Source organism: Mastacembelus armatus, chromosome 10, assembly GCF_900324485.2.
Source record: "Mastacembelus armatus chromosome 10, fMasArm1.2, whole genome shotgun sequence".
NCBI classification, from domain to species: Eukaryota; Metazoa; Chordata; class Actinopteri; order Synbranchiformes; family Mastacembelidae; genus Mastacembelus; species Mastacembelus armatus.
The window spans coordinates 10394066-10420928 of record NC_046642.1 but is presented as its reverse complement, the minus strand read 5'-3'; the positions used below and the strand labels follow the sequence as shown (position 1 = coordinate 10420928).

Here is a 26863-nt window from a genome sequence, read left to right as displayed (position 1 = left end):
GGAGTGAGTGTGAGTGTGTGAGGTTGTTTGTCTCTATGTGGCCCTGTGATGGACTGGTGACCTGTCCAGGGTGTACCCCTGCCTTTCACCCAAAGAGAGCTGGGATAGGCTCCAGCAGATCCCTGTGACCCTAAATATAGGAATAAGCAGGTATAGATGATGGAAACGTCCTTTTCTCTGATCCTTAATGTGAACTGTCCAATCACAATCTCATTTCCAAGAAAGGGGTGTGCCAGTCTCTACCTTCTGCAAAGGATGCACTCCTGTATCCTCAGTTATAGCTCCTCAGACCCGAAATAAGAGATTTGGGGTGTCATCGTGGCGGACCCGGGTCGACTTCCTGTCGACTGAGGAACAATTCCATAAGGTAAACGATGTTCAGCTTCTGAGCTTTTCTATGACTTGAAGGTTGATGTGAAACTGGTTTTTGTTAACGTTAATAAACTTAAAATTTGGATATCCCAGTAAGCAAAACACAACAAAACCTGTTTTAAAGACTAACTCATATTTAGAGCAACAAAGTACCTTCCATACTACAGCGCCCCCTGTGGTCACAGAACACCAGCGTATAAATGGGACTTTTTCCTTAAAGGGCACCTACTTTACATTTACATTAGATTAAAGCAAACACCATATATAGTCTTAATTGGTAATTGGCTTTAGAGGTGCTGCTCCCAGTCAATAAGCATATTTCCCAAAATGCAAAACTAATCCTTTAATCCTAGTGTGTGTTCCTGATGTTTTACCTGCAGAGGGAGGGAGGTGCAAGTGTTTGTGAGGAGAGAACAAATTGTAAAAATGTGTGTGTGTGTGTGTGTGCCTCCTCTGGTGAGAGGAAGATGGCTCCTACCCACATAATCACACTCCCTTTATTTTGGTGGCAACCAGCCCCACCACCACCTCCTCCTCCTCCTCCTCCTCCTCTCCCCACATCCAGTCCCTCCCAGACTCTTTCTGTCTGGCTCGGTGCATTTCTCAGAGGATCTGCAGAATAATGGACTTACATCATGCAGCAGGTCTCAGTGTTTTCAGCAGAGCTCTGGGCTCAGCAGACTTCAGACTGCAGCTCATTTTAACCAGGAATGTGTAGTTTACTATAAAGTTTCCTCGTTATTCGACGGCACTAAGACTCCTTTCATATAGATTTTTTTCCCCTGCATCTTTTTATGTCCTCTGACCTTTTCCGTGTTTTGATGTTTATATGAGCCCACCGTGGTTTTTCCAACATAAATCAACAGTTTTTCCTACGTTTTGGTTCAGGCTGCTTTCTGTTTACCTATAACTGGGAATGGGAGGACCTTATTGGTTTTTTTTAAGCCGTAAGTAGATTTTTTGGAAGCGGGTATGGGCAAGTTTTTTGCTCCACACATGGGTGTTCTGGAGGTAGGCGCACGGGAGCCCTGCAGCCTCGGATGAAGTGAGTTCAGGTTTTTTCGTTTGGAGGATTTGCGACATGGGCTGAGCTCCTGTGATGACTGTTTTTTCTCCTGAAAGCTGTCGCATTATCCGAGGATGGACATCGGGAAACGGAGACGGACGGAAATCTAACTTATCGTGCAGACTGTAATTAAATACATTCACCTTTACGTGCGGGAAAACGCGCACGCGCCGTGACGGGACAGCACCGGAGCTTCGGAGCGCACCAGACTGAGACTGCCACAGCCACTAAATTTGAGGTTTTCACACGAGAGTTTGGTCGCAGCCTGAGGTTTCTGCTACTGATGCAGTTTGTTTTTTTTCACTAAATATGTTCCTTTGAGATTTAATGTGAATTTAAATCGGCTCTGAAATAGAAACGACAATGCGTCTTTATGCGTCTGGTTTGACAATAAGCAGGCGCGGTATGAGCAGCGTTATAAAATTACCTTAGAGGAGTGAATGGAAAGTCAGCAGATGTGGTTTTCCTTTTCCACATGAAGCGGTTTTGATGAGACTACCCTGTTAGGACTGGATCTTTCGGCTCTGCGCGCTCACTGTTAGATGTTAACTCACTTTACGCACAGATTGCTTCGCGCTTGGGTTCAGACGCAGTTTTAGTTCCAGTCACAGCGACTCTTCACTGTTTCAGCTGGATTTCCTTCACGGCCGTTCAGGGCGTATCTCCGGCCCTTCGTCTTCTCACCAGACAATGTGGCTCCCCCGCCTCGCGCTGCTCCTGCTGCTCCGGTTTTCCGGTGTGTTGCCGGTGGACGGGATCAACACGTGCCAGTCCATCAACCTGGACACGCAGAAGTCCCGGCGGATCGAGGCGGTCCGAGGCCAGATCCTCAGCAAGCTCCGCATCCGCAACGCGCCGGACGAGGACGAAGCCCCGCCGCCTGCCCCGGTGCCCCCGGAGGTCATGCTGCTCTACAACAGCACGCGGGAGCTGCTGAAGGAGCGCGCGCGTTTGGCCGAGTCCGCGTGTGAGCGCGAGAGCAGCGAGGAGGACTATTACGCCAAAGAGGTGCAGAGAATTGACATGCTGCCCCCCCGCACCGACACAAGTGAGTCCATGCATCAGGTGTGACAGGGGTCCTCAGTGTGTGAGAGTGTGGGACCCACACATGACATAGAAAAGGGGTGCAGGGGTCCCAAAATGAGTCTTCTAGAAATGATCCCGATTACTGTTTTGTCTTGTGAGCGGTTTAAAGTCACTGAGTTTGAGGAGGAGGGTGATTTTACAAAGAAACCCTGAAAAAAAATGATATTGTGGAACAAATCAGGGTTTCCATAAGGGTCTCAGGGACCCCATACACGTCTGGAGCCCCAGGTTGGGGGATATTGAACCACTTTGGACCACATGTCAAGAGTAAACTGACCTCAGTTTTAAAGTGTTCAGTGGTAGAAAAAGTATCTAAATTAGTTTTATAAAGAAAAAGTTCTCTATTTAAAAAAAAGAAAACAAGTCCAAATAATTTAATGATGTTGTCTGGTTCAACTGTTTCTGTCTCCTTTATATATTTCATATTATTAATACATTTAGTAACTGACTTGACGCAGTGTTAAAACATGGTTTATATCACACTAATGTAGCTATAAGCAGGTATAAGTACATCTGCAGTCTTTGAATGTGGAGTATCTGTCAACATGTCACAGCTGCAGTCTTCAGTTATGAGTGCTAAGTACATTAATAAACACTTATATCTGCTTATATCTCCATCAGTGTTTACCTTTCCTTTTGTAAAATACTTCATTTGAAAGGTAACTAATATCTAGAGCTGTCAAATGGAGTAAAAATATCCAGTGAAATGGAGAAGAGTAAAACTGTTTCACCAAAAGAAAATTATCAGCTCTTGTACCTTAGAATTTCTCCTAATTATGGTATTTGCAGAAATAATATATCAGCAGAAATAATGCCTGTCGTTGCTGGTTGAGACCAGAGATACTGCACATCCCCATCCCACAAACAGAGCAGTTGTGTCGTGATGGATGTTGATGGATTTTGTTTGAAAGCTTTTTTTAAGATTGATGGTGCAGGATGTGACATGGTGCATTACATATCCCTGTCTAGTTGGTGATATTTCATACAGTAGAATCCATGAACGCAACAAATAAACATTTAATAAACAAAAGGACACACGTTTACTCACCGTGCCCAAACCTATGATTTGGTTTGGAGACACTCATCACCAGTAATTATGTCCGAGACAATGCATCAGACGCACAGTGCGTTTTAACCAATATAAATACAATGTCTAAGAAGGTAAAAGATCTCATTGGAGCATTAGTCATCGCCTGTGCTCTGTTTTTTTTTTTTTTTTTATTGGTCATCCAGATGCAGTGCAGCCAGTAGCACCCGACCCCCATTACAGAGTGGTGCATTTTGACGTCAGCGGAGTCGACCTGACCAACAGCACCCTGGTCAAAGCTGAGTTCAGGATCTTCAGAGCTCCCAACCCTCAGGCCCGAGCATCAGAGCAGAGGGTGGAGATCTATCAGGTAAATAGCAGTGTTCCACCAAGACAAACGTTGGAGTGAGAGCACAACCACCAAACTCCTGTTTATCACCGTCTGCATCAGAAACACCAAACTATCAGTCAGAGACAACTCAGCTACTGTGTCTTTTCACACCTGGACGTCCAAATAAAACCAATTATTTCTGCAATTATGAAGCAGGCAGTTAAATCATGCTTCTTTAAAAAGACATCAGACCCTGTTTGTCCCACTTTATAACATAAGTCGACCCAGGAGGTTTTTCTTGAGAACAAAATCTTTCTCGCTTGTTTCTTTTCTTTGAAAAATAATTTTCAGATTTGTTTGGTGGGACCAGGAATATAAGTTGAATGTGTTGTTTGTGTGTCGATTTCTCCCTTCAGGGTTTTTGGGCATCAGGCCAATAAGCCTAATAATAACTTTAAAACCCAATAATAACTAAATCGCCAACAATTAAACTGAATTTATAGTTTGGCACAAGGGAAACATTGACACCTTTTACAGAATAATTTTAGCTCCTCCTTAAACACTTTGGAAATTTTATCAGGTTGCTCAGGTTAGACTCCATCACTGTCCCGACTCTTTGTGTGTTTGTTTGTGTGTGTGTTTGTGTGTGCGTGTGTTTGTCGGATCAGCTGCTGAAGCCAGATGAGGAGAGCACCTCCACCCAGCGTTACATTGACTCCCGCACCGTTCAGCCAAAGGCGAAAGGAGCTTGGATCTCTGTGGATGTCACCGAGACCATTAAGGACTGGGTGTCAGATCCAGGTCAGTTTCACGTAGAGACGAGCTTTTCACATGATGATCCATGCAAAAAATATTTGTGCAATTCAGTGTCGTTTTTCTACTTCCTGCTTCAGAGAATAATCTTGGCTTGAAGCTGGGCGTCCACTGTCCCTGCTGTACCTTCATCCCATCCACCAACAACATCGTTCCCAACAAAAGTGAAGAGCTGGAGGTCCTGTTTGCAGGTTTGTTGCAGCTTTTCTTGTTTTCAGTGCATATCATGCCTCTCCGGTCTTGGTGCTCAAACATGCATGTGCAACATGAATGACCAGAACACAGTTTAACCCCCAGTGACACAAAATCTTAAATATTTTCCCCAGGAAAGTGACTGAGATGTTAGAATCAGCCTGAACATAATGATTTTAGACTTTACTGACGATGCTGGTTGTTTGTGGATGTCTGCTGAGCGTGGAAACTAGTTGTTAAGCTAACCACTGCACATAAACAAACAAATAAACAAACATCACAGCCAGCATGCCAAACATTACCCCAAAAAAAAAAAAGCCCAAATTTCTTTTTTTACGCTGAGAGATAAAATGTCATTGAGAAGAGAAATGGTTGTTAATGGCCTTGTAAGGGCATTAAACGCACCGTGCTGCACTCAGCAGGTCACAAAATGTCTACATGAAGTAGACATTTGTCTGTAAGGCGTCTCCAAAATGATCCATGAATCACTTGCACACTATCATGCAGGAATAATGAAGAAACTGTTCTCGCTCACGCTGCGAAACTACTGAATACCAGACTGTCTGTGTTGCTTCATTTAGGTCTCAAATTATGGCACATTGCTCAGGATTTATTCAGCTGTGCCAAGCCAGATTTTTTTTTTTTTTTTTTTTTTTTTTTTTCCACTTTGGAAAAAATGTCAACTTCTGATACTACTTTGAGACAAGCAGCAGCTTGTTTTCAGCTCTAGTATTCCTGTAGCTCTGAAAGACTCTGGAAAACCGTGAAATCAGATACGAACAAGCAGGCTGTCATTCCTGGTCCCGGACACTTCAAAAAAAAAAAAAAAAAAACAAACAAACTGTCTGTGTCCAGCAACATTCAAAACACGTAGAGCAAAATTAGCCCCAGTCCCTGCTCACAATCTTCTGAGTATAAAAACCACAGTTGTGTTAGAGGAAAGTCACAAGCAGAATCAGTGAATTTGTGGTTATTACTGCATGTGAGCTACCTCATTTTTCTGGCATCCCAACATGAACTGACAATAATGACTCACTGGACCCAACTTTTGTAGCTTGTAACCCTTTTTTCCTACTTTCAGCACATTGTAGATTTTGAGTAAGTTTAGAGAAAACTCTAAAAACAAAAGTAGCTTTTTCCCTTTCTTGGTTTTCCTTATGTGACCTCTCAGGTTTATTCTGTGAGCATCTGGTGGGTCCTGAACCCCGGATTGGAAACCATATAAACACTGTTTTCCATAGGTGTCGATGATGAGCAGCTTCGTCGGCTCAGGAAGCCCGGTCAGGTTAAAGGCCAGGCAGATTTCAGCACCAAGATGCCGCACCTCATCCTCACCCTTCTGCCCAGCGACAGAGTGGACAACCCGGCCAAGAAGAACCGCAAGAAGAGAGCGGCTGCCACGGATGCCACAACCTGCTCCCGGTAGGCCGCCAAGCAGCCACATGTGTGTGTCTGCCAGCACTGACACTGTTCCAGGATTTGTAGTTTTATAATTCTCAAATCTGGCTGTGGTGGGCAGTGGAATTCATTTTTTTTTTCCCGCCCAACCCATAACTCACTCTTCAGACTATTGTGCTGCAAAGCTAACAATACTGACCCTGTGTTTAGACTGCAGGCAAACAGGCATGCAGTGTTTTATTTAGCTCATGCTACAAGAGAAAACTCTGGCAGCTTTGTACAGTCATTACCTTGTGATGGCTGGTTCTTCAATGGAGATCCATGGTCATTTTCCCATGACCCAACATGGGCCCTCGCTGAAGAGCTGGACAGAGTTGAAATATTTCTCTCTCTCTGTCCCTCAGCAGCTCAGACCAGGGCTGCTGCCTGCGCTCGCTCTACATCGACTTCAGGCGTGACCTCAACTGGAAGTGGATCCATGAGCCCAAAGGTTACAAAGCCAACTTCTGTGCCGGAAACTGCCCTTACCTCTGGAGCGCCAACAACCACTACAACATGGTGAGTGGCTATTTGTATGTATAATTAAGGCAGAGGATCCAGCCTAAACATATTTTAGTGGAGGCAAACAATGTGCCTGTTAACACCAAGTATCAAATGATTCCTAATCTGGTTTAAGATTATTTAGTTGTTGTTCAAACTCATTTCCAAAATACTGAACTATTCTTAAAAGAAGTACAGCTTAGTTGGTGCTAAAAGGCCACATACCTTTGTAATGTTTGTTTTGTTTTTTTTGTTTTTTTTTTTCAAAAACGCGTGGCTAATTGTTTATCTACGCAGGCTAATAATACACCATCCTTTCTGGAAACGTAAATCAAAACCAAATGTCTCCAAAACTTTTCATGCTTTGTAATTGAATATGGAAACAAACAAACTTTTGTCAGTAGAAATGATCCGTGTGCCCTAGTTCAACCAAAAACACTTTCTGATCTCAAAACGCCTCCTCAGTCTCTGGTTGGGACCAAGCACACAATCGTCTCAACGTACAGGAACTTTGAAAACGAGGTGACGTCTGCCCTTAAATGAGCTTTGTTTGTGGCAGCTAAACACCAGTTAGCAAAGACTGGTTAACCCCAGCGTCATAAATGGGCTGTCACCTCTCAGACATCTGTTACAGAACATATAGGCTTACACAGCACAGCCTGGGTGTCTCACAGCTTATGGCTTGGCCTGTAGCCACACAGACTCTTACAGAGGCCTCTGGTTTCTTTTTCCTTCCTTTCTCCTTCTGTGTACTATAGATGTGTCACATGTATTTGGCAGTTACGTTTGCTGCATAGAGATATTTTCGCTGTGCTCTGAAACGCCAAGTGGCTTTTACACAATTTGCACATCGGAGTTTGGCGGGTTTGTTGTTGAAGTGTTTGGAGAAGAAATAAGGAAACACATTGGTTACAGGCATGCAAAAGGTTAAACTTTATCTTACAGGCCTCTGAAAGATGTTATTTCTCTAAAAATAAATACACAGCACTGAAGTTTAAATTTGATATAATTTATTAGGTTTAACACCAAAAAATGTGTTTCATTAGTGCTGAGACTGCTTGGTTTGATTGCCTATGAGCAAAGAAACAGATTCACATTTTGGAAAATATGTTTGTGTTCTTGCTGAGAGTTAAGCGAGAATACAGATACCATTCTTGAGTTTGCATGTTAAATATGAAGCTACAACCAGTATCTGTTTTTTCTAATGTGGCACAAAGACCAGAGGCTGGTAGTCTGGCGGGTAACACAAACTTTTTTAAGCTTTTCAGGTTAAACAAGTGAGATCTAAATGTTCATTAGTGAAAGTGCTCGTTGGAAGATTTAACCCTGAATAGTTCCATGTTTTCTTTACCAGTTTTTATACGAAGCTCAGCGGCTGCAAAACGTGGATCTATTTTTTAAACGGTGACCAGACGATGTAGACAAGCCCAAAACTGCCATCGCTGACTGGTGCCAAATATTCAAGACACAATAAACTGAGAAAATTAACACCTTTATTTCTGCTCCTTGGTCAGATCCTGCCCCTGTACAACAAGCTGAACCCTGAGGCCTCCGCCACGCCTTGCTGCGTCCCTCAGGACCTGGAGCCCCTCACCATTATGTACTTCATAGGCCGCACACCACGGGTTGAGCAACTCTCCAACATGGTTGTCAAATCCTGCAAGTGCCGCTGAGAGAAGTGAGGTGAGGGGGGCAGAGAGGAGGAGAATGATTACAGCCAAAACTGCAAGCTGCTTCGCTCTGAGGGACAAATAAAGACGAGAGGACAGATGGATCCTTTATTCATGCTTCTTCGCTGTTTGGTCACCTTTAGCAGATTTTTTCAGATGTTATTTTTTTACGCTCTGACTCAAGTTTGCTCCAATATTTTCCAGGCATGAAAACCTCTGATCATTTCGCTTCTTTCTCTGGAACTTTCCATCAGATATAGGACACACATGTAAATAAGACAACATAGCTGTATTAAATCAGTACATAAGGAAGGATCTGTTGTGTGTTTTGGCCACATAAGATCAGATCACCTCTGATGTATTTGTGTGTGGGCGCAGGCAGCGGTGCAAGCTTAGACGAGTGTGCATGTTTGCTTTTAGGTTTGAAGGTGTTGATTTGAAGGAGGCAGCGTGAAAAGGTTTACAGATGGAGATCTTTAGGCAGATAGAAAAGAGAGAGAGGGAAAGGGAGAGGGAGAGAGTAAGAAAGGGAGAGAGAGAGAGGGAGCGGGGAGCTGTGTCCAAGCAGAGGCCCTGCCAGCTCTGCGGTCCCGGGCTGAAATCTGCCCGGCGTAAACAGGATGTGAAAGATTTCCAGACACCGACCCGACCACTCACGGAACGCTAGATTTAAATGCTCCCCTCATCTCCTCTCTCTCTCTCTCTCGTTCTCTCTGGAGCTCAAGGTTCTGGGATTTGTGGTGGGAGGAGAGAGGGAGAAAAGAGAGGCTTTGAAAATGAAACGTGGGATGATAGGGCTGTATTTGGAACTGCTACAAGTTTGGAAGGTGGTATTTTGCAGCCTTAGCAAATTTGTAACTATTTGGGTCTGGCTCAAAGGTTTCGTAATCACACTCTCATGCTCATTTTCTGAATGTGCATTCATTATGTTATTGTAAAAAGCTGTTGACTCATTGCTCTTCCAATGCTATGATTATATTCTGTCATACCTATGTTTACCATCAGTCTCACTGATTCACTCACGCACACACTCACATGCACACACCGAGTCTCTCCCTACACCCAACTATTCACATTCACCACTTTTGATAGAATGTCTAAATGCTGAAAATAAAAAATATCCCCAGGACTGATTTTAAATATAGGCTCTCTGGTATGCCAGTGGTTTGTGTGTGTGTGTGTGTGTGTGTGTGTGTGTGTGTGTGTGTGTGTGTGTGTGTGTGTGTGTGTGTGTGTGTGTGTGTGTGTGTGTGTGAGTGAGTGTGAGTGAGTGAGTGGCCAGTGAGGTCATGCTTGATAGCACAAGAAATATACCCTGGATTTTTATTGTGAATTTTTCATTTTATTGTGAAAAAACACCTGCAGGCAGACAATGCGTCAGTGACCCTGCTGAAAGTGAGACATAGGTGTTTGATATTTTACGGAGTGTGTGTGTGTGTGTGTGTGTGTGTGTGTGTGTGTGTGTTGATGGTGAAGTTTAAGTTGAATAGGAAGTGACCCAATCTGACAGATACAAGGTTGTTACAAAAACATCAAATTGTAGATGCATTAACAGAACTGGTGCTTTTTGTACATTTTCTGAAGTTATTGCAGGGACGCAGGAAATACTTGGTTCTGATTGGATGGGAAGTGCTGGTTAAAATAATATTACAGTACTTTAATACAATCTTAAATATCTCCATTTTACTTTAAAGCTAGATTTAATACCTGTACTGACCCGTCTCTGTTTCAGGGACTACTTAATGAATTCTTTGACCTGCATGCCTGGTTTTGTTTTCTCTTCCTCTTAATCACAGAGAAACTATTCTTCAGGCCTTGCAGTTGTGCCAAAGCAGTTAAACTGGTGATATTTTTACGTGCACCTCCACTCTACAAGCATGGAGGCAGAAATCTTGTAGATGGGTATTTAAGAAAACCAAAGTCATGATGTTGCCCCCACAGGTGCATTGGTGCTTTTTAATTTTGGTGAACTGAGCCTTTATTGTCCTGAATTTGTTGGAGATTCATCTGTTTTTACTGAAGAGAGTCAGGTTTTTATCCGAGCTGCTTTTACTGTTAAAATAGCTTAAAGAGATACAAACTGTTTTCCAGTCATTGCAGTAAAATTTGTTTTTTTCTAAGCCACAGTGAGAATGCAGCCTTATTCTGTGTGTGTGTGTGTGTGTGTGTGTGTGTGTGTGTGTGTGTGTGTGTGTTTGTTTGTTGGGGTGCTAGTGCTTGAGCTGTGGCGAGGCTCCCTCCCCCCTGAGTAAACTAGCCCCAGCATCTGTTAGTCTTTTCCACTTAACTACCCCTTGCTATATCCAACCTGTACTTATCCCACGGTAGAGCGCCTTGCCCTGTCTCACACTGGGTCCTACTATCCTTCAGAGGGAAGTCTGCTGTGGATACGGACCCTCGCTCACACACAATACACCCACACAAAAACCAGGTCTGTGCCTTTGACCTTGAGAGTGTTTGCGTAGGCCCCCAAGGCATCGAAAGCCCACCCGTGCAGACATATATCCCACGTGCACAGCTGCCCTCCATGCCGTAGTTCCAGTCCCTGGCACAGTCTTCCCATAGGACCCAAAATGAGCTCGATCAAGATGGTTAAAAGCGGTTCTCTCTTTCTCACATGCACCTTATGGTCTGCATCAACTACAGCCCACATTACTGGTTTGGACAAGACATCGCCACCAGAATCAAATCGTTCCTATTTATTTCTGGCAGTTAAATTAAAATACAGCTCTCGGAGCAACAAGACACTATAAACACAAAATAAAACGTTATACAAGCAGCAGAACAGTAACAAGACACCGTAGCAAACAAGATACTGATCTGCAGCCTCAGCATTTATTGAAGCCATATTCTTTGAGCAGTCAAACTTGGAGACCACAGCAGTTTGAGGCCCTGCTGGAACTAAACAGCTGAGAGGCCAAAGCCACAGAGGCCCGGCTGTTCTCTTTTTGAACAGATGAGGGCGACAGCTCTGTGATTTCTCTCCTTAAATGTGGTAGACTGATGAGGCTGAAGGTGAAAGTCCTGTCAAATAACAGCATGGACACCATTAGGTCAGCTATACCTGTACAGTCTACTGTAAGTCAGTAGAAATGGTCCGACATTAACTTTGCCTTACAAAGTTTATGAAGTTCAGTTCCAGTTAAAAGGAAATCTGTGTTCTGCAAATGTAATGACTGTAATTGGATATTTACAGAGTTAATTACATGGTGAAAACTGCAATTTTTCTCAGTTTTTAATTCTTTTTTTAATGCCAAAGTTTTTCTTCCAGTACAGATACTTCAATTCCAATGTTTAATTTTTCAATCTCGATTTTGTTTTCAGTGCCAAAGGTTGATTGTCATTGTTCTGGCTCCAAAAGTTAGCACTATGAAACAGTTTTAAAGTGACACAGCTGATGGATGGATATAATTTACAGTATGTTACTGATAACGTTTATCTTTCTCAGAAGATATAGAGCGTTTTAATTCGTTTTATCAACCGTCACTTTATGTTTTCTTATGATAATAATTCAGTGGATCGCACTGGGTAGTACTAAGATTAAAAGTAACATTCACAAAATGTAATGTGTAAAATTTAGTTCCTTTTTCGGCTGCTCCCATTCGAGGTCGTCACAGCAGAGCAGTTGGTCCACATCGTCGACAAGTTTTACTTCAGATGCTCTTCCTGACACAACCTCAGCTTCCAAGTCAGTCTCCCATCTGAGTACTAACCAAACACAGCCCTGTTTAGCTTCCCAGAGCAGACATTATTGGGCACTGGCACTCCAGTGCTGCCAGTTAAATCCAGCTCTTAACTTTGAATATTTTAAAGTCACATACTAAATGTAGCTCTAAATTTTCCTATCATACATGTTAATGCTCCCAATTGAGATCTGACATTTTTACCTCTTCTTCTTTATCCCTGCATTTTTATCAATGACATTTGAAATCAACATTTAAGGTTAATATAGAAAATATGCAAATGTAGTTTAAATTAGTATGTAGTGAGGCATCAATAGATGTTTTATAAGAGTAAATATATACATAAAAGCTAAAAAAAATCTCTGAATTTTGAAATTAGAGATATATATTTTTTGGAGATCAGTGCCACACAAGTGGGCCAATAATCTGAGTCTGTTAAATTGTGGCCCCTTTTAAGTTCAGAGTCAGAGGCCACATGTTTAGTCTGAAACTGATGAAGCCTTGAATCAACAGTGAGACACAGTTCAAATATCCTGACTCTCCATCTTATTTTTTATTGTATATAAAGCATTAAAAGAAACAGAGAGGAGGAGTAAAACCATCTTTTGTAGGTTTGGAGTCAGATTCTGTTGCTGGTGGGTTGTGGTCAGCACAGCAGTATAGCGCCATGTGAATATCCTTCCAGCCCTCTGTCAACAAGTGACAAAATATGTGGGAGCATATTTGAGTGTGGATTCAGTCAGTTACTTATTTTGGCCCCTGGTTAGGGCATAATGCCACAGTAGACTTGTGTAGTAGATCCTGGGTCTGAGTAAGCAGGAACTGGCCCTTTACTCCACATCCACCAAGAGCTGAGTTCATTCAGGACTTTCTGGGTTCAGGTCATTTCACATTTATTGCTCCAGTGCATCCCACTTTTATACTGCATGCTAATTGTAGTAGTATGATGTACAATATATCATTTTTATAGTACAGTTAGAAATTGGCATACTCTACTGTTTTCTACTGTGATGAAATTATCCAGCACTCCAACCAAAGCGCCTTACTTAGCTTTTTTTTCTACTTTAATGTCCTTTTTGTATTGTATTAGTAAGCAGTATGAATACTGGAGTTTCTGTTTAAAATCACTGTACCTCACTGTAAGTCACAGTTGTGTGTGTGTGTGTGTCCTCCGGTCTAATAAGTGCGTTAAGTGCATTTCCTCCCTCAAAACATTTGCAAATATTTAGTGTGTGTTTTGGCACACTACTGCCACCTGTTGATCATTGGAGTAGTATGAGAACATTGGCTTCTGTGTTGAACATAAAAAAAAATACAGGGAGTCACATAAAAAAAATTTAAAACCTCCATGTGGATCCTTTAAGAAAGTGACATAAACACAGAGGCTATTAGAGTTTATTCCTGTCTTCATCCAAGAGCAGAGTGTCATTTATTGATTTTATGTTCCCATTTTGTAATGTTTGCTCTCAAAACTCTGTCCCAGCACTTAAATAGTCTCTTTTCAAAACTGTAAGGGTGCTCTGAGACATCAAGCTGCTATGCTCTTCAATAAGGACAGCAATAAGCTCCCATACCATTAAGGTGATTATTAAAGAACTGTAAGTTAAGAGTTGAACAACAATCCTCACTTTATTGTGTCACTGTATGACTTAGTTAGTGATGCCACTAACACTTCAGCTAAGGTCAAAAAGTAAAGAGTTGAAAATCCTGTACGGTTATTTACGTGGCAAACGGTAGAAGAAGAATAAAACACAAACAACAATACTGCGTCAGCAAAGAAGACATGCACATGCACGATCCTGCCAAGAGTAACTTAAGGACACTTGATGGTAGAGTTGGTGAACACTGCAAACTTTAAAAGTAACCTTAGCATTGTTCTCTGGCCACTTAAATCCAAGGCACAAAGACATTCTCATCTGATCTGACTGAGTTTTTGTTCTACACTTTGAAACCAATGAAAATATTCAGGAGCTGATTCATGAAGGATCAAAGAACCTTTATGGGAAATAGTTTCAGGATGTCTGAGCTGCTCTGTGGTTGAAGTTGATGTGCTATTGTTGTGGTTCAGGTTTTCCACTCGCTGCTGGGATTTTTTTTTTTTTTTTTTTTTGAGGGGTCCTGACCACTTATCGTCGGCATAGTGCTGTCTTAAAACTCACATTATTACAAATAAGATGTATTAGGTGAACTACTTCCTCCTGCCTTTCATGTTCTTTAATGTTGTATTGCATAAGTATCTAGATTGTTTTCTCCTGTTAGTGGAAGTGTGTCCTCAGCCATGAAACATTGTGGGTGAAACACATTCAATTTTGAGTTTTCAGTCAGATGCCAAATGTGAACCAGCTTAAATCTGAGGGTTAGTGTTGAATACAGATACAGAGAATCCTTCAGCGGCTGAAGGATCATTAAAGTAGATGATTATGTGTAACAATGTCTGGATAATGATGTGACTCTTCGCCCCCTAAAACCACTGAAACCTATAACCGTGAAGTGTTTCACCAATGTGGTCGAAGCACGAGCCCCTGGTTTGAAACGTGTATGTCTAATTCTTTGTATTTACTTAAACATTTTCTGAGGGAAGAAATTAAGATTTTCAGACTAGAGAACATTTTTTTGCTGTTTGATAATCTGAAGCAAAAGCAGTGACTAGCTAACAGCACATTTGTTGAGTCATGAGTACTGGGATCATGTTGAGGTCTCTGTGAAGGAAAGCAGTTGTGAATCATGTAATGTGCAGCCTATTTAAAGGGATTTCTGTCCCCACTAAACCCTGTTGAGCTTTGCCAGATCATCAAGGAACAAAGCAAGTTTGTATGCATGTGGCATGTGGGTAGTGTCAAGTTTTCTGTAAACCCACAGGCTTGTTTTGGACCGTTATGTTTTGTCACGGATCAACGTGGGCACCATGTTTTGAGTGTGCTGGTTGTCAGAATGCAGGAGCTGAATCTGTCCATTTTTCTGATCAGGCAGATCTGACAGAGAAGAATCTGGAGGTGGCGTGGGGGGATTGGATGGTGGCTGCATGTCACTGCTGGGCCTCCTCACCTGCACTGGGCTCCACCTGTGTGACAGCTGCCTCCTCATGCTCCTCTTCTTGGGCTTTCGGGGCCGTCTCCTCTGCTCCTCGCTAGCTGCCGGCTGGGCGCGGTCGCTCAGTGTGTCTGAGGACTCGTCGATGTATGCCAAGTTCTCCCCAAAAAAATCCAGCAGCTGGCAGCTGGCTGAGGGGCCAGTGTTGAGGGCAGGAGAGGGCAGGAGGACTGGCTGGAGGGAAGGAGGAAGAGTGGTAGAGTAAGAGAGAAAGCCAGAAGGAGGTGTATGACTTCGGCTGTCATTTGCTACAGATCCGCGACTCTCTGCTGGAATCAGTTTGTCTTTCTCTTGGACTGTGTTCATGGTGCTCAGCCGGCCCTCCTCCATGCTGCCCACAGTACGGCACGGCTGGAACCTGTGGAGCGCCAGAAAGGATGAGGAGACAGAAGAACTGTCTGATCTGGAGTCAAAAGGAGACTCAGATCCAGAGAGGGAACCTCCCTGCATGGCTGCATGGGGCGAGTCCAGCTCTGAGACGGAGCGTGCCACAGGGAGGGAGAACGAGCGGGTAAGCAGGTGAGGAAATGACCTACCCTCCACCTGCAGACCCACAGCGTGGTCAACATTCAATCCAGGAACTACTCTTGGGACTGTTCCTCCTCCAGCAGTGCTGCCCCTTGGCCTGGACTTGGCCACCACTGCCCTCTCAAGAGATGAACGGGCCTCCAGCTGGCTCATAGAGCTGGAGAGTCCAGCCCAGCGGTTTGGCAGGTGTCCATTCTCAGACCCACCTCGAACCCAATATCCCAGAGTGACCTGGGCTCCCCGACGGATACGGCGACGTTCGCTGCGTTTCCAGCGCCGCCGCTGCAGGAGGAAGGGGTCATTGAACTCCAGAGGATTTGGGATCCGGAAGTCCATGGACATGTTCTGGATGTTCTGGGTCCAGTCTGTAGCGTGGGCCCTCAGCTCCTCCATCTGATAGGGGCAGAGAGAAACATAAGAAAAAAACTAAACCACCCAACATAAGTTTATAAGCAGCTCTTCCTCTCTTCCGTCCACAACATCAATCTCTCACCTCAGCGCGGGTCCTCTTGGACAGCACCCTCAGCCAGTTGCCTATCATGGTGAGGATGGAGGCAAAGTAGGCGAGTCCAAACACAATCCACAACCACACCAGAGGCTTGAAGAACATGCCGCCCTCACGACCACCTCCTGGACACAAAAAGATCCACTGCTAATACGAATAACTAATAATTATTTACTATTGTCATTTCATCTTCTGATTATTGTTTTGTCTGTCTCATCGTCCAAAACAGTATCTCTGATTGTGAACATGTATGATTTTAAAGTAGGTCGTGTGTCACCAAAAGTTCAAATTTGTTGAGCTTTGACCTCAGACTCCTGCAGTTAAAGGACACAGATAAATTAATGTGTTGAATTTCTAAATATAGTGGAGAACAATGATACTGAGACACAAAAAAGTCGGATGAAATATCAACGTTCAAGTTAAACAAACACATTGTTAGTTGTAAGTCATAAGAACTGAACATGAGGTTATAAAACGTATGTATAAACTATAATGTAATTCAAGTTTCCTGTCAAAAAATCCATTACATGTCTAAGTTGTAGTTTAATCATGTGGTAATTTTAGGTTTGATTTAAGAAGACATGAATTATATAGAATTTCACAATAATAGAGAAATTAAAACGGTTTGATAAGCAAATCTTTTGTGAGATTGTGTGTAACTTGTGCGTATTGTGTGTGTGTCAGTACCTGGTACATAGTCTCCAAAGCCGACAGTAGTGAGCGTGATGACCACGAAGTAGAGCGACTCCAGAAATGACCAGTCCTCCACTTTCTGAAAGACGACTGTCGGCACAGCGAGGAAGATCAGACAGCCAATCAGGATGGAGAGAACCGCTGAGATTACACGCACAGTTGTGGGCCTGACTTTACGTTTCTGAGAGAGAGGGAGAGAGAGAGATTAGCAAATACAAATTGGTGTATCATGCAGTAATTTTATTAATAATAAGATCATTTAATCTGTCAGTGCGAAAGACAAAAGTTTTGTGTGTCCTATAGTTTATGTATTATATGTAGGATCATTTTGTATTCCTTTGTGAATATTTATCTTCTGTAAACTCTATCCTAACCATTTACATAACCGTACGTGCTCAGCACATCTGCTCTGCATACATACAGCTTTAAAATAAATGATCCCCTGCAGTTTACAGTTTATGACTTGAGCATACGGCTGCTTTGCTCAGCATTTGCCTTCAATATTCTTCACAATAGCGTAAACAAAAAAAATCTTTTTCAAGACTACACATACAGTGCTGTGAAAAAGGATTTGCCTTCCTGACCTTTTGTTTTTGCATATTTGTCACATTTACATGATTCAGATCATCAAACAAATTTTATTGTTAGTGAAAGACAACCTGAGTAAATACAAAATGCAGTTTTTAAATCCTGATTTCAGTTGTCAAGGGAGAAAAGCTGCCCAAAACTCCCCTGTTAAATCATGAATGAACTGTGGTTAACCACATTTTTTTGGAATAGAGTTTTTGGAGTTGAATTTTACTTGCTACACTGAGGCCTGATCACTGCCAGACCTACTGTATCAAGAAATGACTGACAAGGTGAAGCTCAATAAAAGCAACACATCATGCCACAATCTAAAGAAATTCAAAAACAGATGAGAAACCAAGTAAATGACAGGGATCAGTCTGGGAAGGGATACAAAACCATTTCTAAGGCTTTGGGACTCCAGTGAACCACAGTCAGAACCATTATCCACAAAAAGGGAGAAAACAATGGTGAACCTTCCCAGGAGTGACCAGCCTACCAAAATTACTCGAAGAACCAAGAACATCTAAAGAAATGCAGGCCTCACTTGTCTCAGTTAGAGTCAGTGTTCATGATTCAATAATAAGATCCATGGCAAGTTCCAAGGTGAAAGCCACTGCTGACCAAAAAGAACACAACGGCTCATCTCACATTTGCCAAAAAACATCTTGTTTATTCCCAAGGCTATTGGGCATGTATCCTGTGAACATCACACCGACAGTCAAAAATGGTGGTGGTAGTGTGATGGTCTGAGGCTGCTTTGGAGCTTCAGGACTTGTGATAACGCATGAAACCATGAATTCTGTGCTCTACCAGAAAATCCTGAAGGAGAATGTCTGGCCATCAGTTTGTGACTTCAAACTCAAGTGCACTTGGGTTTTGTAGCAGGACAGTGGTCTGAAACATACCAGCAGGTCCACCTCAACAAAATTAAGGTCTTGTAGTGGCCTAGTCAAAGTCCAGATTTAAATCCAATTGAGATGTTGTGGCATGACCTTCATGCTAGAAGAAAGAGTGGGCCAAAATTCCTCCACAGCCATGTGAAAGACTCATTACCAGTTATTGCAAACGCTTGATTGCAGTTGTTACCACAAAGGTTGGCACAACCAGTTATTAGGTTTAAGGGGCAATTACTCCTTCACGCAGGGCCAGGAAGGTTTGGACAGATTTTTTTCCCTGAAGAAATGAAATCAGGGAGCAGACTTTTTAAAAAAACTTCATTTTGTATTTACTTATGTTGTGTTTGTCATAAACAAATCAGGAAGGCAGCAGATACCCTTTCACACGCCTCCAGGCTTTTAATGAGTTCAACTTAAATTTACCAGTAAATTAGATGAGTTCTTCCTAGTTACTGTTTACTGATTCTAAGGACACTAATAAATGAAGTCCAGGCCTCATACACATGACCAATAGCTGTGATTGTGACAGGTGTAAATCCAACTGAGGTTTGGCTCCAGGGGCAGGACAGACCATTCTCACCAGGAAGAGGGTCTCCATCTTGGACACGGCTCTCCGCAGCACAGTGCCCATGTTGTCTCCCACTCCAGCCAGCAGTATGCCAAACATGGGGATGCCCACCAGGGCGTAGCAGACACAGAACAACTGGCCATACCATGTCCGAGGAGACAGGTTCCCAAAGCCTGTTGACAAAAGAGCACAAGGAGCTGAGGACATGGATGGACTGGTCAACTGATTCAGACTGATAGAACATATATTGATAATTACATAGTATACTGAATCCATAAAGGAAGTGTCATCAACATTTACCAATATTTTTAAATTACTGTCAGTTATTATGGTCACCTGCTAACCTAAGCTTACCACGACTGTAGTTTTTAGTCTTACGAGGAAACTCTCAGAAAGTTTTAGCAGCATTTAACAGGATTTTTCCAACAGAGAATTTCAGAGTCAAGCGATTTTCAGTTTCCACTGAAATTGTGATCTGCCACTTACCTATGGTGGTAATGATGGTACCACAGAAGAAGAAGGCAGAGGCCAGGTCCCAGCGACTGGTGAAGTTGACAGAAAGGCTGCCAACATCCAGACCTGTCTCCACTGCAGACACCACTCCCTGCAGGGGAAACATGTCATTTAATTCACTGTTTCAGTTTATCCCCTAACAAAGATCTCTACACAACATCAGCTGTCTTTGTTTACTTATTTATTTACTTTTGCCACATTTATTACTGTTCTATTATATATCTGTGTTGCATTAGCAATATTTGTAAGATGCAACATGAAAATGAAACCCCACAATCCTGACGTTTTAGAGCAAGGTAATAAAATAATTGACATCACTTATTGATTATTAGAATACAACAGCAGGTAGCCAGTTAGTGTCCATGTCTGAAAAATACCACGTCATGGGTCACTTAACTCACATTTATGAGACCGTTATGAAGCAGTCTAGTGAGTAAAGATGGTCTATATTCAGCAGATATTCAACAAACTCATATCACACAGTAACTACACATTTTTGTGGAAGCTAATTTAATGTGTGTTACAGTGGAATGAAATTTATAATGAAAGGGAAACTATTTATGTACAATATTGTTTTAAGGTTGTAATCACATTTAATTTGAGTGGATTATGTGATAAGAGTTTGCTCTGTGTGTCCGGTGTTACCTTCACAAGTTTGTGGAAGTCCATCTCGGTGACACACGAGTTGTTACTAAGGAAGTTGCGCTTCATTTTAAGCAAGTCTTTGTATGCTGAGCTCTCCGTGGGGGCCTCCAGGGTGCGGAAAACAAGTGCTCCCATCACCAGATACAGCATGACCCCAGTCAGCAGTGCCAAGAGCGTGGGGCACCGCATTTTCTCCCCGTCAACTCCCCCAGCCCCTCCAGGGTCAGGGGTCAGACCAGGATCTGGTTGGGCTCTTGGTCAGGATACACTGGGCTGGCCATAAACAGGAAGTTCCTTCAGAGAGGTGCTGTATGTGTGAGCATGAGAACGTGTAAACAAGCAACACAAGTGTTCTTGGAAGAGCTGACAGATGTTATCAGCCTTTATTAATACTGCACATCTGTGAATCACACCAAAACTGATGGTAACTGACTGAGATTTAGTGGAAATCTTAAACTACCTTCACACATCTACAGCATCTGTACAATGACTCTTACTGGTCACTGTAGTCATTTATTATGTCCATTCTGGTTATATGATGGGACCTTTATTGTCCACACTGAAATGATCTTTGACCTCTGCAATAAAGGATTTTGACAATGCAGGATGATGAGGACGAGCGGCTGGGACAAAGAAGATGACTTAAAATACATACAAGGATATATAATAGGAACCTGCTGCAGTCATTTTCCAAAATTAGAGAAGTTTTAGCACAAAACTGTTTATTAATGAAAAAAACTGTATGAATTTTTGGACATAACTATTACTGTGGAGTTTCCTGGCTCTTAAAGCCTCAGATATAAGAGACTTAAGCTTAAGTTGTTTTTTTCTACTTGCACCTTCTCAGAGCCATGGGAAACAGTAACCACAGCCTTGGCTGTATATACTCCTCATGACAAGTATGTGATGCGTAAAAACCAGTGGAAGGTCCTTACGAGGTAAACAAATCTGTCCCTCCACATCCACGCCTTTTTCTGCTTCTGACGCTGCTAACGCTCAGCTCTGGTTAACTGAGCTGGTGATGTGCTCACTTGACAGTCCAGTGCAAAATGGGAAGAAAGGTGCAGTGTGTTCTGAAGCACTTCCAGTGTGATCAATATCAAATACAATATTGTAATATTGAAAGGAGCTATTCACTTCTGAAAGCTTTCAGCGGCTTTTCATTTTAGATAAAGAATACTTTTATAAGTGGGAGGATGACAAAGAGAGTACCGTAGGTGGCTGATGTCAGGAGCTCATCCCATGTTAAAAGGTCCACAAATCAGGTGATGGAGAAACCGCTGATGTTTCTTTCCTCGTCCCGTTTCACTCGGATTCCTCTTCTGCTTCCGGTTTGCCTGCGTCTTTGGTGTCAAGCTTTTATAAAGTGTTTGAAGCAAGAGAAAAAACAGCAACAGGTTAAAATGATTACAAATACATCACAAAGGAACAGCAGCTTTAAGTTGGCACATTTCCCTGCTTCTCTCTCTGTTTCAGTGGGGTATGAGTGGCATTAACAAAGTGTTCACATTGTAGAGACTTTGTCATAATAACCAAGGGGGAAGTGACACACACCAGGCCACCCTGCCAGTGGTCTCACAAAAGATTAGACTCTGCCAAAACTCCAAACATACATCGACATTAATTGAAAACATGTTTACCGCTTATCTTCATTTGGTATCTGATGTTTTCTTCGAACTGTGTTTATCTTTGAGATAGACACACATTCACAGAGGACAGAGATTTAGGAGCTTCGTGCTCTGGGTCGTCGGTCCTGGTCGTCTCCACGTGGACCTTGAAAATGTTCTGATATTCCCCAGAGTCTGGCGGGCTGTTAGCATTCTGTGCTAATGGACTGCTGGCTTTGGACTGTATGGACAGTCTAGATCTCTGTCCCTGGCTTCAACACTGACAGACATTATTAGTTATCACTGTCTAAACCCACGCTGGCATATTTTTGGTATTTTGCTAAGATATTGAGAGAAGGGGACTTAGAAAGAGCAGGGCCGAGGCCGACAGGCTGTGATCTAATCTTAAGTTAAACAGTGGGGCAGATGGGGTAATAAATCATGAGGTGAGCTGTTTGAAAAGGAGCATGAGGCTGGAAGGAGAGACAAATGGATTATTCTTAGGTTTACATTTAAGGCAGGTGTATAAGACTAATCTGACCAAATAGATGAACTACAGATAGAAAACTATTTTAACCAGTATGTTTTTAGGGCCCTGGACGCATCAAAAACAAACTGTGTTCTCCCTTTATTCACAACGTTTCCCTTGTTACTTTACATTGAAGTTTAAGCTTCAGTGTGTGGAATGATGAACATGCAGTTTGACACTGTCATGCTCAAAAATGCAGCTTGATGTACAAAACCTCCAGTGCACATACACAGTGGTCAGTTTATTAGGTACACCTGGCTCAAACCAGTGGAGTCTAATGCAGCAGTAATAATGGTAATTATTAATAATAGTGATAATGTTCATGTTTGGTTCAAACTGTTTTTAAGACGTTCAATTCAATTCAATTTTATTTGTATAGCACCAAATCACAATACAAATCATCTCAAGGCACTTTACAAAAACTAAAACTAAAAACCCAACAATTCCCTTATGAGCAAGCACTTAGCGACAGTGGAGAGGAAAAACTCCCTTTAACGGAAGAAAAAACCTCCAGCAGAACCAGGCTCAGTTTGGGCGGCCACCTGCCTCGACCGGTTGGGGTGAGTGGATAGAGGAGAGAGAAAAGAACAGCAACAATAAACAACAAATAGACACTGCAGGTTGGTGGGACCAGTAACTGCACATCAGCGATATACAGCCGATGGTCCTCGGGCAGTCTAGGCCTATAGCAGCATAACTAAGTGATGGTTCAGGGTTGCCTGAAGCCAGCCCTAACTATATGCTTTGTCAAAGAGGAAGGTTTTAAGTCTAGCCTTAAAAGTACAGAGAGTGTCTGCCTCCTGAACCCAGGCTGGGAGCTGGTTCCGCAGGAGAGGAGCTTGATAACTAAAGGCTCTGCCTCCCAGTCTGCTTTTGGAAACTCTGGGAACCACAAGTAGACCTATACCATACCTTAAAGACCTATGAGGTCTTTAAGGTATGAAGGAGCTTGATTATGAAGGGATTTGTATGTGAGAAGAAGGATTTTAAAGTACAGAGAGTGTCTTCCTCCTGAACCCAGGCTGGGAGCTGGTTCCACAGGAGAGGAGCTTGATAACTAAAGGCTCTGCCTCCCAGTCTGCTTTTGGAAACTCTGGGAACCACAAGTAGACCTGCACTCTGAGAGCGAAGTGCTCTATTGGGATAATATGGTACTATGAGGTCTTTAAGGTATGAAGGAGCTTGATTATGAAGGGATTTGTATGTGAGAAGAAGGATTTTAAATTATATTCTATATTTTACAGGGAGCCAATGAAGAGAAGCCAGTATAAGAGAAATATGATCTCTCTTGCTAGTTCCTGTCAGGACTCTGCCTGCGGCATTCTGGATTAATTGGAGGCTTTTTATGGATATATTGGGACATCCAGATAGTAATGAGTTACAGTAATCTAGCCTTGAGGTAACAAATGCATGGACTAGTTTTTCTGCATCATTTTGAGACAGGATGTTCCTAATTTTGGAAATGTTGCACAGGTGAAAGAATGCAGTTCTAGAGATTTTGTTTTATGTGTGAGTTAAAGGACATGTCCTGGTCAAAAATAACTCCAAGGTTTTTTACAGTAGTGCTGGAGGCCAGGGTTATGCCATCTAGAGTAGCTATAATTTTAGAAAAGTTATTTCTGAGATTTTTTGGCCCAAATATAATGACTTCTGTTTTCTCTGAGTTTAAAAGTAAAACGTTACTGGTCATCCAGGCCTTTATGTCAGTTAGACAGGCTTGAAGTCTGGTTAACTGGTTTGTGTTAACAGGTTTAATAGCTAGATATAAATGAGTGTCATCTGCATAGCAGTGGTAATTAATAGAGTGCTTCCTAATGACATATCCTAAAGGAAGCATGTACAGGGTGAACAGAATCGGTCCTAGCACGGAGCCTTGTGGAACTCCATAACTAACTTTTGTTCGTGTGGAAGGTTCATCATGGACATGAACAAACTGGAATCTATCGGATAAATAGGATTGGAACCAATTTAACGCTGTTCCTCTGATACCAATCACATGCTCCAGTCTCTGTAATAAGATGTTGTGGTCAATGGTGTCGAATGCAGCACTAAGGTCTAGGAGGACAAGTATAGAAACAAGTCCATTATCTGAGGCTAAGAGAAGATCGTTGGTAACTTTCAACAGTGCTGTTTCTGTACTATGATGTGCTCTAAATCCTGATTGAAAATCTTCAAATAGTTCATTCCTGTGTAAGTGGTGTGATAGCTGCTTAGCAACAGCTTTTTCTAGGATTTTAGAAATAAATGGCAGGTTGGATATGGGTCTATAATTAGCCAAGACTCCTGGATCAAGACTAGGCTTTTTGAGTAAAGGTTTGATTACTGCAGTCTTAAAGGCCTGTGGTACGTAGCCTGATACTAGAGATAAATTTACCAAGTCTAATAAAGATGAGTTCATTAATGGCAGGGTGCCTTTAAGCAGTCTAGTCGGGATGGGGTCTAAGAGACACGTTGATGATTTCGATGAAGCAACTACTGATGTAAATTCAGAGAGATCTATGGGAGAGAAGCAGTCTAAACATAACTGAGGTCCTACAGATGATTCAAGAGCTACTGTAGTAGAAGATTCATTTATTGCAGGTATAGGAAGCATCTGCTGAATTTTATCTCTAATGGTTGTGATTTTATTTGTAAAGAAACTCATAAATTCATCACTGCTGAGAGCTAAGCAAACACTGGGCTCAACAGAGCTGTGATTTTTTGTCAGCCTGGCTACGGTGCTGAAAAGAAACCTGGGATTGTTCTTATTTTCCTCTATTAGTGATGAATAGTATGCAGTTCTGGCTTTACGGAGAGCTTTTTTATATGTTAGTAGACTGTTTTTCCAGGCTAGAAAAATTTTCTCTAAGTTTGTGGAACGCCACTTCCTTTCCAGCCTTCATGATGCCTGCTTTAAGGTACGAATATGTAAATTATACCATGGGGTTAGTCTTCTCTGATTCACTAACTTCTTTTTCAGAGGGGCTACAGAATGAAGCGTTTCACACAGTGAGGTTACAGCGCTGTCAACAACATGATCAATTTGGTAAGGAGTGGGATTGATTTTAAATTCAAAAGTTATTAAAGAATGATCTGACAAAACAGGATTTGGGGGAAAAACTATTAGATGTTCAATTTCGATGCCATAGGTCAGAACAAGATCAAGGGTGTGATTGAAACAGTGGGTGGGTTTATTAACATTTTGAATGAAACCAATAGAATCTAATATAGAACTAAATGCAATGCTGAGGCTGTTATTTTCAACATCTACATGAATGTTAAAATCTCCCACTATAATAATTTTACCTGATCTAAGCACTAAATCAGACAGAAAGTCAGGGAATTCAGTTAAAAACTCTGAGTAAGGGACAGGTGGATGGTACACAATGACAAGTAGAACTGGTTTTTGTATTTTCCAGTTTGGATGCGAGAGACTAAGAGTGAGGCTCTCAAATGAGTTATAACTGTTCTGAGGATGAAAGTTTAATAATAAGTTTGAGTGGAATATTGCAGCTACTCCTCCACCTCGACCTGTGCTTCGAGGAACATGATAATTTTTATGACTGAGGGGGGTTGATTCATTCAGACTGACATATTCATCCTGCTGTAGCCAGGTTTCAGTAAGATAAAGTAGGTCAATTTGGTGATCAGTTATCAAATCATTTACTAACAGAGATTTAGATGAAAGAAACCTGATATTTATTAATCCACATTCGACAGTTCTGTTTTTCTGTTCAATAAGATGAGTGGTCTTAATTTTTATTAAGTTTTTATGAATAACTCCTCTTCTGTTAACTTCTGATTTATTTGATTTATATGTTCGAGAGGCAGACACAGTCTCTATGTGGTTTGAGGGGGGCGGCGGCTCTAAGGAAACTGCAGAGTGGCGTTTTAGACTGAGTCTCTGCATCCCGGTCCCCACCCTGGATTGTCAGGCTTTAGGTCGGCTAATAAACTCGGCCAAATTTCTAGAGATGAGAGCTGCACCATTCAAAGTGGGATGGATGCCATCTCTCGCTACCAGACCGGGTTTTCCCCAGAAAGTGGCCCAATTGTCTATGAAGCCCACATCGTTCGCTGGACACCACCTAGACAGCCAGCGACGGAACGACGACATGCGGCTAAACATGTCATCGTTCCGTCGCTGTCATTAGCCTTAGCCAGCAGCTTCAGATTTGACTCGATGTCGCCCGCTCTGGCCCCAGGAATACATTTGACTATGGTCGCTGGCGTCTCTATTTTCATGTTCCTGACTATGGAATCGCCAATTATCAGAGTCGGTTTCTCAGCGGGTGTGTCGCTGAGCGGGGAAAATCTATTAGAAACGTGAACAGGCAGGTGATGAGCCGTGGGCTTCTGCTTAGGAGTACGTTTCCGTCGGACCGTCACCCAGGCTAATTCTCCGGGCTGCTCCGGAGCTGCCCTTGGACCGCTAACAGACCCTGAGCTCGGTGGCTCCACACCAGCTAACGGGGCTAGGCTAGCTGGCTTTTGTTCGAAGGTGCGGAGCCGCGCTTCCAAATCAGTGATCCTCGCCTCCAAGGCTTAACAGAACCTTACAC

General features: G+C 42.5%; 2 protein-coding genes across 4 annotated transcripts; one reads left to right on the top strand and one right to left on the bottom strand.

Annotated features, from left to right (window-relative positions):
* Window positions 1-968: 968 nt before the first annotated feature.
* tgfb5 (transforming growth factor, beta 5) lies at window positions 969-15278 on the top strand. 3 transcript variants are annotated; one of them, XM_026330362.1, is made up of 8 exons: window positions 969-2486; window positions 3758-3921; window positions 4551-4683; window positions 4776-4886; window positions 6129-6309; window positions 6690-6843; window positions 8340-8508; window positions 15145-15278. In XM_026330362.1, the coding sequence occupies exons 1-7, from the start codon at window positions 2129-2131 to the stop codon at window positions 8496-8498; spliced, it is 1260 nt and encodes a 419-aa protein (XP_026186147.1). In that variant the 5' UTR covers window positions 969-2128; the 3' UTR covers window positions 8499-8508; window positions 15145-15278. The 3 variants fall into 3 exon arrangements, with proteins under 3 accessions (XP_026186147.1, XP_026186148.1, XP_026186146.1); XM_026330363.1 differs by lacking the exon at window positions 15145-15278 and having other exon boundaries at window positions 6693-6843; window positions 8340-9624; XM_026330361.1 differs by lacking the exon at window positions 15145-15278 and having other exon boundaries at window positions 8340-9624.
* kcnk4a (potassium channel, subfamily K, member 4a) lies at window positions 14214-22227 on the bottom strand. The gene is made up of 8 exons (XM_026330360.2): window positions 21827-22227; window positions 21399-21542; window positions 20187-20493; window positions 19515-19632; window positions 19041-19201; window positions 16989-17175; window positions 16290-16426; window positions 14214-16189 (listed from the first exon to the last, which is right to left on the bottom strand). Exons 3-8 carry the CDS (start codon window positions 20373-20375, stop codon window positions 15053-15055), a joined length of 1929 nt encoding a protein of 642 aa, XP_026186145.1. The 5' UTR covers window positions 20376-20493; window positions 21399-21542; window positions 21827-22227; the 3' UTR covers window positions 14214-15052.
* Between the last annotated feature and the right edge of the window lie 4636 nt (window positions 22228-26863).